The sequence below is a fragment of the Dermacentor variabilis genome, chromosome 1 (assembly GCF_050947875.1).
Source record: "Dermacentor variabilis isolate Ectoservices chromosome 1, ASM5094787v1, whole genome shotgun sequence".
NCBI lineage: Eukaryota > Metazoa > Arthropoda > Arachnida > Ixodida > Ixodidae > Dermacentor > Dermacentor variabilis.
Genome location: NC_134568.1, coordinates 174,623,371 through 174,636,057, shown reverse-complemented (window position 1 = coordinate 174,636,057; position 12,687 = coordinate 174,623,371). Strand labels below are relative to the sequence as shown.

The following is a 12,687-nucleotide window of genomic DNA, read 5'->3' as shown; positions in this document are numbered from 1 at the left end:
TCCTTTTGCTTCATTATTTCCTCGAGTGACGGCTCGCCGCGACGCTTGCAGATCCTCGGAACCATATACCCGCGATATGGGTTAGATAAGGTGGAAAACAAAATAATGCGAAATAATACAAGCCCTTCAATAACCGTTAAACCCATAAGCAATATGACTGTCACCCGTTACCTCGTCTGGCTTTTCCCTAATTGTACAGCCCTTTTCGTGCAAAATTGGCAACTGGAAACAAGAGTCGCAAAGAGTTGAGAAATTAAGCGATCTACTAAGGGAGAGAGCAGAGGCAAAAGCCAAACAGGAAGGAAAAGCGAAAATTAACAAATTTAACCGTTGTTTATGAAAATATTTATGGATCAACACCTTTTTTATTTAAAGCGGAAGTAGAGAAAATGCCTCCGTAAATGAAGAATAATTCCGTGCGTTTTGAATGGCGCTTCTACAGTTATCAGTCGAGCCACCTGACGTAGCCACTTCTCCGCTGTGCTAATGTGAGCGTTTTTATAACCTTCTGCGGTGGGCGCAGTACGTCTAGAACGGCAGCATCCTGCGCTCTAATGAATACATTGTTGCGCCAAAAAGGAAAATAAAGACTTGCGAGGGAGAGTGTGAAACGACGGATCGAGTGCGCTCGATCTGTCTTTTCATACTCTCCCTCCCAAGCCTTTATTTTCCTTTTAGGCGCAACAATGTATGCATTAGACCCCAACCAACTCGCCCAACAACAAGTTCTACTACCCTGCGCACTGCGCGGTTGTACGGTACTGGTTGCCACGCATCGCTACGCAACTTCCCAAATAACAACACGAGTCGGCTTTGGCACTGAACTTGGTAGAGCAATAAACGAAGGATCCAAAAGAACTGTGATTGTTCCGCAAATATATATTTCTCTATAATTCCTCCAGAGCTAATTAAAAAAGAACGCTACCAGCAATCTTTATTTTACACTTTCGCTTGTTTACTTGTTCCTGGCAGTGTTCTTCCTGCGCTTCTTTCATGCGCGAGTCCATTTGATGTGGTTCCTTGTTTGCCAAGCAAAGGAGAGGTGTATCTCGCAGGCGTATCTGTGAGATTCACCTCATTTCAATTCTCTCTTGCGGGTTAACGCGTACTTATGGCGAATGGAGGGCATTCTTCAAAATTTTGCTAGTAAAGGTACCTCCTTCCCCCCTCATTTCCTCATTTGCATAGAAAAGTTACCTTGGGTTGCCCCACCTTATATATATATATATATATATATATATATATATATATATATATATATATCTATATATATATATATATATATATATATATATATATTAATTGATGGAATTGATGCAGAGTTTGTTCAGGCTAAATTAGTACGCCTTTGTTGCTCAACCCGCTTATCCAGTCTGAGAAGCGCACTGCGGTCTACTGCATCAGCTCGCTTAGTCGTGTCATTCACTCTTAGGAGCGGGTACTTCTGCGTTATCAGGGCATCGCGGAGTCTGTCGCAGTTGTTAATAAAATCGGAATGTTCGGAACACACTCTCTTGAAACGAAGTGCTTCACCTTAGACGCCGGCACCACCCACTTCATCCGGTTATCGATTTTCAGTGCACTGGCTCTGCCCCAGCGGATCCCTCTCCACTTGAGCGTTCTCCTCGCCTCTTGTAAGCCAATTAGATACGACAAGCCGCTCAGCGTAGGCAATGTTATTCGTTTTTCAAGCAAACAAAAGTGACCTCCTATGCTGGTTTTGCAGTATTTAACACGGATACTTTGAAATTGAAGGTACCGGTGAACGTCACTTGGTTACTCATAAAGTGTAGTAGTTTTTTACCGCAGAGGGATACTGTGTCAGCCAGAAAACAGATAGATAACTGTGGGTATGAGTGCGAAAACGAAATGGAGGGATGAACCCTATTAAAGTCCGAATGAAAGCCTGAAGTTCCGCCTCCCGGATTTAACACACTCTGCATCGGTTCCAAACGTTAATGTCATCCTTAAAGAAACATCATAACATACTCATGCGGAGTAATCGCCCCGGAGACGTGTTTCCGGAGCTGCCACGCGCAGTTTACCGACGATCAAAAAATTTACGCGACATCCGAACGTCTTCTAAAACGACAAGACCTATTCACATAGGCTGTCATCCTTGCAACAAGTCGCGGTGGTGCAAGGTTTGCGCTCACATAACGACTTCGCTAAGTGTTATGAGCACGGCGTCCAACTTTTAGCCTTAAGATAAAAGGTCACTTCGACTGTGACACGAGCAATGTTATCTATGTATGCAAGAATGCTCAATGTGCAAGCTACAGTACATTGGACAAAGGGAAACCACCTTTAGATTGCGTTTTAACAATCATAGATCGCATGCCGTGAGGCTTCGTAATCTTCCGCTCTCCAAACATGTTACTATCCCGGGCCACTCTTTTGACAAGCCAACCACCACCATATACTTGAATCAAATCGTACCTGGTCCCAATCTGGTTTCAAATTGTGCTTTGATCGTAAAACGCTTTCATAAAGCTCCAGGTGGCTTGCATGGGCAATTTACTGCAAATGTCGTAATCACTCTCCTGACTTTGAAGTTTACCTACATATTGCCCAGAATGTACCCTTTATTTTTGCCAAACGTAAACAAACTACTATGTTTAGTTCACCGAGAACATCGCTGAAACCAACTAGGAACGTCTTATAGCGCATGAAAAATAGGGAGAAAAAAAAAAAGACGACAGCTCAGTAAAGACCAGGAATGCAAAAATTTGGTCGTACATTGCACTTGCCATGACCCCCTTTTCTTTCCACGAAATATAAATCTGTTGTAACTTACCTACAGCTATGTCGCGACACTGGGAAGCATAGCGGATAGCGGCCATATCACACGCTTCAACACTTGAATAATAATTATTTTAGAAAGGCTGTGTTTGATCCTACCGCATTTAACTTCGCACAGAGAATTTCCATGGCATACCACTAATTTTCGCTTAATTTGGTCTTGGTGGCGTTTATAGTTCTACCCCGGCAGCGGGCTCAATTCTGCCACGCTCGTTAGACACGCTCATAACGCTCCCGAGCGCTTGCACGCGCAACTTATTGCCAAAGATCTAATTACCCATCAATTTTGAACTTCACCTACATATCACCCATTACCTGGTATTTACAGTCATAAAACATAAAGAAGCTGCCTCCTTTCGTTCAGCGAGAAGACTAGACGAATCTAATGAATCACGCCTGAAAAAGGAAAGAGAATAATAAAGAGTGTTGAATAAGTATTCTAACGCATATAAATAAGCCAGAAACGTTAAGTCTTCTTTACACATTGCACTTAAAATGCTGCCTATTCTCTCAAAGTATAAACTTTCTGAAACGCAGAGTTCTCTTGAGACATTGGAAAACCTAGCTATAATAACAGCAGCCTATGATACCTACGAATACCTGCTTACGATTTTTTTAAAGCTGTATTTGATAACGCGCATTTACCATCGCACAAGAACTTGGCGTATTCCTCCCCCTATGTTCACAGAATGTCTCATTATTCCAGCGCAGCCGTCTAAGTTTTACACAGCTCTCAATACACATTAATAACGCTCTGAACCACTTGCATACGTATGCTGCTGGAAAAAGCGCATTCAACCCACCAATTTGGAACACTGGCTACACATTACCCATACCATGCCCATAATTTTCCCCAGATATGAACAAGATGCCTTGTTTAACTCACCCAGGACACAAGAGAAACAGACTAGGAGTGTCGTATCATGCAAGAAAACACGTGGAAAAACGAGCGTTTAGTAATCATCTGCAACACGTGCACTTAAAGCAGAATAATGGAAGTTTTGCAACGCATGGAGCTCAACATTCTTCCTATTTTTGTGGAATTTCAAGTCTGCATCTCGTGCTGTTGTTTTAAGAGTCTAGGAAACACTTCTATTAGCGGCAGTATGGCAACTTGGAACGCTCGAATGAGTAAATTTCTACAACGGCTATAATGGACCTACACATTTATCGTTCGTCCCTCAATACATTTCCTCGTACTTTGAAGAAATACAAACACCGCAACCCACATATATTACCAAGTATACCGGGGGGGGGGGGGGGAGGGGGGGCAACTAAATGGCGTTTATAACTAATAACAATTGAAATAAAGCGAGTATTAAGTAACTATTTTCAGAGCACATAAGCAGCCCAAACAGTTCAAATTTTTTGTACACGTCAGCAAAAACTGGTCCCCATTTCTTCAAAATATGAAATATCTGCTGTTTTTGTTCCTGCTAGGAAATAAGTACCGGTGTAACTCTTATAAACAGCCTGAAAATGAAATCGACAAGGTCAGAAGTGACACTTTGTATTGAAATGTCTCCGCACGTCCGACCAAGGTAATTTTCACGAACATATCTACGATAAGTCATGGTTACACAATGAAATTCGGCAGCTTGACCTGTAAGAGGTTTGGTCAAAGATTTGAGGGTGATCAAAGACTGAGACTGCAACGTTATGTAGATTATCTCTGGACAGAGGTTCAATAGTTCCAGCATTTCATAATGCAACAGTTTCATGCCGTAAGCCACACGAATCGATTGGCGCGGCTGATTATAATACTTTATCCGGACCCTTCGCCTCGCCCGCAGGCGAAAGATAGCAAGCTGTCTTTTCTTTTTTTTTTTCAAATACGGTTTGTTAGGCGGTCCCAAACAACTGGGAATGATGCAAGTAGTGCTAGCGGAAATTTGTTAGGGCGGAAAGTTCCCAGCGCCAGGCCATCTCCGTAACGCGAGCGTGAGCGGCAAATCCCGTACGCCGTCCGCTACATCGCGCCTCGACGAGGCACACAGGACAATCCACGCTGCCCAAGCAGGGGACGCGTAGTAAAGAAAAGCATTGCTTACGCGTCCACTCTCTTAAGAAAGAAAATTAAGCTTCAACTTTATTTTCGTCGGACTTGCCAGCATGCAGCCGAAAGTGCCCGCGCTTACAAAAGTGTGTGGGGGGGAGGGGGGGAGGGGGAGGTGTGAAATTGCATACTGTGTCCTCACCCTTCTGACAGGGGGTGGGGGGTGGGGTGAGAGATCCACCCCCTGGCCACCGGTAAAGGCGCCTATGACAGTTTGCTGGGCTTCACTGGCAAAAGCAATTTCTTCCAACACTAGCGGATTAGGTGTAACTGTGGCATTTAAGTTGGCAAGGGACGCAAGCGATGTTGGCGGACCACTTGTGTACATTCTTTAGCCATTTCTACAAACCGAACTGCAGACAGAACAGCGAACCCTTCGGCTGTCACGGATGATGTATCACATGATAGCGCAATAACCTGTTTCGTAGAATTGACTGACGGACGACAAGTGCGGACGGAGAGCAGTACGCGCATGCATGAACACAGCTATAGGGTGGCGCATATTCCATAGTAAACTGAGCTTGTGTTTGCGCCTTAGTAAGTTAAATTTGGCGTATCATATAGACCAGCTGTAGAGAAGGGAGTAGAACGGCGCAAAGGACGGGATCCAAGGTAAACATTCGGCAGATATCTGCCTGGTTGGAGACGGCTGAATTAAAGAGAAGAAAAAAGCCCGAGGTATCGGAGCCGGTAGGGCTCCGAAACCTCGGGGTGTAAAGTAAATCTGGTTGGAGTTTTACTTCTCTTTAAAAGCTGGATGTATGCATACGACAGACACAGCGTCCCGTCTTTTCTGGCTGTTCGATTCCCTTCCATGTATGCATCAATCAGCCCTGTTCAGCACACCAACGTGACATTAAGAGCCTAACGCAGCGCTGCTGTCAGATTCCGTGCGGACCAAAAAAAAAAATAAAGAAACACTTCAATGGTGTTAATGTTTTTAAAAAACAAGGTTAATACACGTGGAGGAGGTTTTTTTTAATTCTTGGTTAATTCGCACAGATTATTGTTCAAAGTGGTGAACGCCGAAGACAAAGAGCAACGTCAACGTACTCGTCTACTTGCTCTGCTAGCACTATAGCTTTGTTTGCAAACATGATATCTTATAGCTACATAAGAGCGTTGCACGCGAAAGCCAAGAAAGTCCGTAACAAATGACGGTGTTGAAGAAAGATCGAAAGCCATGCTCTCGTGGCTTAGAACACTAACAGCTGCTTAAAATTTTGCTTTGGTTCCATGAATTCGCACGCTCCTTTCGTTCATCGTCCAGTCGAACCGCTCATTTCGGCATCTATTGGTGACACGCTGCATCGGCACGTTTTGCGCAGGCAAACGCCGCGCCGAACGTTAGTCCTGACGCTCAGCGTGCCTGTAACGCATGACAGAGAAAGAGAAAAATCGTGCAACAGCATGTATACTTTCAGTTGCTTATGTTCGTACCTGAAAGCCATGAGCAGGCGAGACATAACACTATTCGGGAAGAGCTCATCTATGTTGACTATCCAAGTAGGCGAATGACATTTTTTGAGACAAAAAATGAACTCGAGGAAGTTTCTTTTTTTTATAAAATATTTCTTTTTTTAATTGAAGAGCATCGTGAACGGGGTTTAAGCCCACATTTTTACACTGCACTATACCTTCGGCATCGGTCCATGGAAGCGGTTAGGTATACAGCCGGAAAGAAAACTGGTCTGCCAATGACAAGAATTATATTCGCATTAAAACATCGCTCGTGTAGGAGTACGGTATATGGACAAACGCGTAAGGCATTAATGAAATCCATTCCGAGATACAAAGCGCCCAGTTTTTGACGGGCATAAAGCGGTAACGAAAATTGCAGAGGAAAATGCAGAGAGCAGCGACAACGCCGCTTGCGTGCAAACACCCCTTACCCATGCGTTGGCCGCACCATGCAAGATTGTTTTGCTTGCTCTCCGGAAACAGCGAAATACCTTATAGGAAAAGAAAAGAAAGAAAATAAAAAGAAAGAAGCCATACAAAGCAGCAAAAAACATGCGCCTTTCCAGTTTTCAAGAAAGTCGCAAGCAACGGCTCCTTGAGAGCCTTCGCGCCCTTCTTTGCGCACATTTCCTCAATGAGAATTGTTGTTGGTGACGCGAATGACGTTAAATAACACATAAGACGATATTTCTAACAGCACCAGCAGCAAACGTAGCAAAAAGAGAGGAACAGAATACATCCTTAAATGAAATAACAATATCAAAAAGACGGTGGGATCAATTTCCCTTCCCTGCAGGAGTGAGTGTTATAATGAACATAAAGCAGATAGTCCCTCGAATTTGTAAAAGGAAACAGAGGTATCAAAAGACAGACGCACAAATGAGAAAATAATAAGCAGGTAAAAAAATTAATTCAGGCGTGGGTGGCCCCCTTTTCCTTCTGTTTAGCTATGTGGTAGAACTTGGAGAAAAGGGTTTCATCGCCGGCTCTCGTTCGGCCTAATTTATTCTTGGAGTCTTTCGCGAGGGGTATTTATCCTTTTTCTCTCATATAGCAACGAGCACCTATTTTGCTGCGTTTGTGTTTGTGGAACAGGTACCCTAAAACGTAAAACTATTCCAATATGTTTCTATTCCAATCTCCTGACGTCAAATTTGCGTAACCACAGACGCAAGCACCGGGCGGTCACCCACAGGTTTGTCTGTACAGACCAATCAAACACTATCCTCGTTCATAGGAGGTCACTTTTGTTTGCTTGAAAAACGAATAACATTGCCTACGCTGAGCGGCTTGTCGCATCTAATTGGCTGACAAGAGGCGAGGAGAACGCTCAAGTGGAGAGGGATACGCTGCGGCAGAGCCAGTGCACTGAAAATCGATAACCGGATGAAGAGGGTGGTGCCGGCGTCGGCGATTAATCGGCTTTCCCTTACTTAGCTTGTGGTGGCTGGTCGAAAATCGCGGCGGCATGCAACGGAAGCTTAAGAATGACGCTAAAACTGACCCTCAGCAAAGAAGAGTTGGCAGAATGAGGTGGTAAACGTGCCGAAAGTGCTCGAAAAAGTTACACGGCCACGCAAGAAGTTTTATTATACGCAAATACACCCATGCTCTCCGGCAGGTGCGAGTAGCTAGCGTCTCAGCGATCGGCAGCAGCCATCTTTGATTCCTTTCGGAATGGGGCAGCCTGCGGCTATTCCGAAGAAAATTCAGTTTTGTTCGGCATATTAATGCATCTTTATCGCGTACACGTCACTTTGACGCGGTGAGTTTGTGCGGTTTTGTGACGTCGCGTGACAGGCAGGTGAAGTTGGTGCAGACCGAAAACTTTTTACCAATAGCCGAGGGCTAATGGCGAAAAGGGGTCGAATCAGAAATAACTGTTTTTCTTTTTCTGTCAAATCATGCATAATCAGTGTGTACACATCATAGCAGATGGAGAGCTATTGCGGTTTTCGTGACGTCGCGTGACAGACAAGTGAAGTGGGGGTGGCCGAAAAAAGTTTTTGACCTATCGTGGAGGGCTGATAGCAGAATTGGAATAGAAAAGTTTGGAATAGTTTTACGTTATAGCGCCCCAGGTTGCGTTATTATATCTACGCAAGTGAAGCAGAATATATATATATATATATATATATACATAAACGAGAAGAGAGGGGGTTAACCGAAGGTCCAGATTTTTGTTAGTCATATCACAAGAAGCCAACAAACACTGACACCAAGGACAACATCGGGGAAATTACTTGCGTTTAATAAATGAAATAGAGAAACGATAAATCAATGGAAATTAAAGTGGATGAAAAAACAACTTGCCGCAGGTGGGAACCGAACCCACAACCTTCGCATTTCGCGTGCGATGCTTTACCAATTGAGCTACCGCGGCGGCGTTTCCCCATCCACTTTCTTGGGTATTTATGTGTCCTAGTAGAACCCTGGGAGTGTTAGCCAGCGCCACCACTCACATACCTTGGCGGCGGACGTGGAACGTCCTTTGTTCGTTCAGCCACGCATACTAAGGAAGCTTTCAATATATGCGAAGTGGCTGCAGTAGTGATGAAATGGGAACGGACGTCATACATCGGCAATGTTACAACAGTGAGAATCACCTGCGCAGTGTTGTGCGCAACACTGAATCATCAGCGCGACAACTGTGCAGGCAAGTAAAACAAGGGATGATATGATCCAGAGAGCTTAACTTTATGAGCATTTCCGTTCCCAAATTGACATTAAATGCGCCAGTAGATTCACTCAACGGACAAACCATTTCCGCTCATTAAACACCAACAGTGGTTCAAGAATGTTCGAATAAGGATGGTACAGACAGCGATCAGTCGAACGGTGTTCGGTCGATGTACTATAGTAACCGACCTCGAATCATAGAATCCACTGGTGTCGGTTTTCCTCAGAGCGCAACGACAACCAGGGCAGCTATCTTGTACACGTTCGAAAAGCCGACGTTCGATTTCGCCTCGCGCGATTGTCCAGGCTGCGCCGATATCGTGGCCTAGGCCAATCTAGCCCAATCGCGTGAGGCGAAATCGAACGTCGGCTTTTCGAACGCGTACAAGATAGCGGCCCAGTGCAACCGGAACGCGTCTGGATGCGCGGTGCGGTCGGCGTATGAACGTTCCCCTTCGCGCGCAAACGGGATTTTCTGCCGCGGCTCAGTCTCCGCGCTCGCTTCAGTCGACCGAGGAGTCGGAGCTGCAATTGGCGAGCAGCGAGTTTGTCACACGCTCGGCAGAGGCTGCGAGCAGCAGCGCCGCACGCAGAGTGACACAGCGCCGGTTGGGCGGCCGCGGCACTGGCCCCGTGAACTTCACGGCTGGCTGCCGGGACATTCTTGCGCCGCTGAATGCTACTTCTCTTTTCTTTTTCTTTCCTTGTTTTCTCTCCTTTAGGCTCCCTTTTTTTTTTTGCTCCGGCGCTTAAATAACGCTCTCGGCGTTCTTGGCGCCGCGTCGCTTCGAGGGCACACAATGCGGTCGCCGACTGGACGGCGCGCCGGGGTGGCGTGAAGACCATAGAGGCAAAAGGGTGAAAAAGGGAGGATGCGAGCAGCGCGACGGTCGGAAATGAAATGGGCGCTAGCCGAAAGCAGGCTAAGCAAGGAAATGGGGAGAGGGTGGGGGAAGTAGAGGAAAGAGGGACGTAGAATGGCTATACACGTGGCACAAGGCTCGGTGAGGCGCCGGCGCTCTTCTCTCTCTCTCTCTCTCCATATATATATATATATATATATATATATATTGCACGTAGTAGTGACGGTGAAGAAAGCAGCGAAACTGGGGATGACGAAATTAGCGTTTTATTGGACGAACCTGTGCCCTCAAAAACAGGCTACACTCAAAGAACAACGATAGCGGCGAACACAGTCGGCGATCGTCGAAAATCTCATCTGCGCGGCAAGCATGTCGGTTTTTATACACGAGTCACCGTAGGTTCCAGAATAATCGCTGGTGCCCGCGTGTCTTCCAGAAAGTTCTATACACAATTCGCGTCCCACATGCAATCAGATTACACAAGCTTCGGTGACGACAGCGGATAGACATTCGAGGAACTTCCGACACATGCGCCCGCGTCCCGCGCTGAGCGATAACATCACCCAAAAAAGTACGCGTGTCAATATGTTCGAACTTCGAGTGCGCAGAAGTATGAGCCCCGAGCGCGAGCTCACGCGCGACACTTGAGCTTCCCAAGAAAGAATGCTCGCGAAGAGAGTCGCCTTCACAGAGCAGTATACTTTTCAGACATCAGGGGCAACGCTGTGGAGGCTAGACTTTATTGCAGTGTCTGCGTTCGTCCTTTTGTGACCGCAATTGTGCGCATGCAACTGCATTTGATATAGGCTCAGTTTTGAATGAAACAGGATTTAACTGCTAGACAAAAACACCCTGTGGTATACGGTTGCTAACGCGTTGTTTCAGATCATTCTGGTTTTAGTTGTTGTTCTTTTCGGGTCTTCTATTTGCAGCCTTTCGCGGGGAGCCAAACGTGCATGCTCGCGCGAGCGAACGCCGTTGGCGCGCAGCGAAGCGTTGACGGGCGATCAATTTTCGTGACCGAACTTCTTGCGCAGCTTCCACAGCGTTGCACCTGATGCCTGGGACGGAGTATAGTGTGCAGGCCCGCCAAGTCACGGGCTCCTAGCTCCAACGGAGCAGCAGCGCAAACCACCGCTGTTATTGGGCAAGGCGGCCGCGCGGGAAGCATCGAAATAGGGCGCGTGCAGGGAAGCCAATGACGGCTGCAAGAAAATAGCGGTTTCGGCGTCGGAGACAGCCGCGCGGATATCTAGCACAGAAAATCAATTTAGGGACGCTGCCTCCAGGAAACCGCGGTTGGGAGGTATTGGTACAAAAAAAAAAAAGAGGGGGGGATATAAGCGAATCGCGTGGCGAAATTGCTGAGGACGCGCCGCGTGTACGATTTCATGAGCGACGTGCAGGCGTCACTGGCATCCGGCCCCTGCTTTGAATGTTGTTCGCTGTAAAGAATGGCGATGAAAGAACGTTGTCTCTTGCCGTGGGACCGTAAGCGTCTATTCAATTTCCACAAACAACGAGACGCGTCAGGTGCGAATAAGCGCTGCGGAGGGTCAAAAGCGGCAGTGTGAGCGAATTTCGACTGAGTGTTCAGTTATAGTCTGGTTGAAAACGGGCGAATTCGAAGCGATCGAGTGGGGAATGCCAAGCGAAGTTTTTGTAACCCATACCGTTTTCCGAGCACGCGTGCTTTTTTGGGAAACGGAGCTGACCATCGGGCGACCAGACGTGCCAGTCGAGTTGGTACATATGTACGATTGCGAACTCTATAATAAGTCTATTTCGTTCCCACAGCGAGAGACGTGCTGCTTAGTTCATGGCGTCTGGAGCTCGCAAGAAACAACAACAAAATCTTTAACTGCGGAGAGAATTTTTTTCAGGAACTTCATGTCATTGCGTAATTATAAGATACCTCTATCTAAAAACAGCATAATAAACACTAAATATCCGCTATATTTTCTCCGTTAACATAACAAGACAAATACCTCATTGTAAAGAACAAAAACAAAAGAAAAACGGAGATGCTGAGCGGTTCATCCCATTTTTTAGTGCGAAAGTTTTTAATTGAGCTGCCAGTTGTAGCCAAATTACCGAAACACTTAGGGCTAACTCGTACGCTACTTTAAATCAAGCTGTGTCTAGAGCATGTCGAATAATAAGATTTGTCGGCGCTCATTATTAGGTTATTGTTACTTCATCTCGTAAAACAATTTTATTTGCTTCGATGTTTGATATGGTTGCTACGCTGTTCCCGTCATTTTCCCTAGAAAGCTGGATTAACTCTGGATTAACTCTGAGCTTCTCAGGCGAATCGCGCATAAAAATGTTCTCTATGGCAAGTTTATTTCAACTAAAAATATCGAATTATTCCGCCAATTTAAAGTGTGCTGTAATCGCCTCGATAAAGATATAAAAAAGGCTAGGCGAGAATATTTTGCAAATTTCTTTGCAGCAGCTGCTGGATGCTCTGAGATTATGTGGAAAAGGCTCAGCTCTGTATTAAGGCATCATCCGCCTATCAGTAAACTTCTTAAATTAGATATTAATGTTATAGAATTATCTGGGAAGCGGCTTGCAGATACATTTAATACATATTTCGTAAGTGCAGGTAATACGCCTATGCTGCCAAATTATCTTAGTAATATTCCGGTTAATAGCAACACTATTTTTCTTAAACCTGTAGATGAAAACGAAGTAAGCCACATAATTAAAAATCTAAACAGCAGCAGTGCGAAAGATATTGACGGGTTACAGACAAAACCTTTAAAATACGTTGTCGATATTCTGGCTCCATGCATTGCATATATTTTCAACCTTTGTTTC

At 45.5% G+C, this 12,687-nt stretch overlaps 1 protein-coding gene across 13 annotated transcripts in view; it reads right to left on the bottom strand.

Annotated features, from left to right (window-relative positions):
• The window catches only part of LOC142588201 (prolyl endopeptidase FAP-like), a 501,149-nt gene that overhangs the window by 72,148 nt on the left and 416,314 nt on the right, over window positions 1-12,687 (bottom strand). For 3 of the 13 annotated variants that reach the window (XM_075699776.1, XM_075699767.1, XM_075699751.1), the window contains exon 2: window positions 6,751-6,810. The exons of the other annotated variants lie outside the window; for them this stretch is intronic. In XM_075699776.1, coding sequence (XP_075555891.1) covers window positions 6,751-6,810 — 60 coding nt within the window. The remainder of the gene's footprint in view (window positions 1-6,750; window positions 6,811-12,687) is intronic. 13 annotated transcript variants of the gene reach the window in all.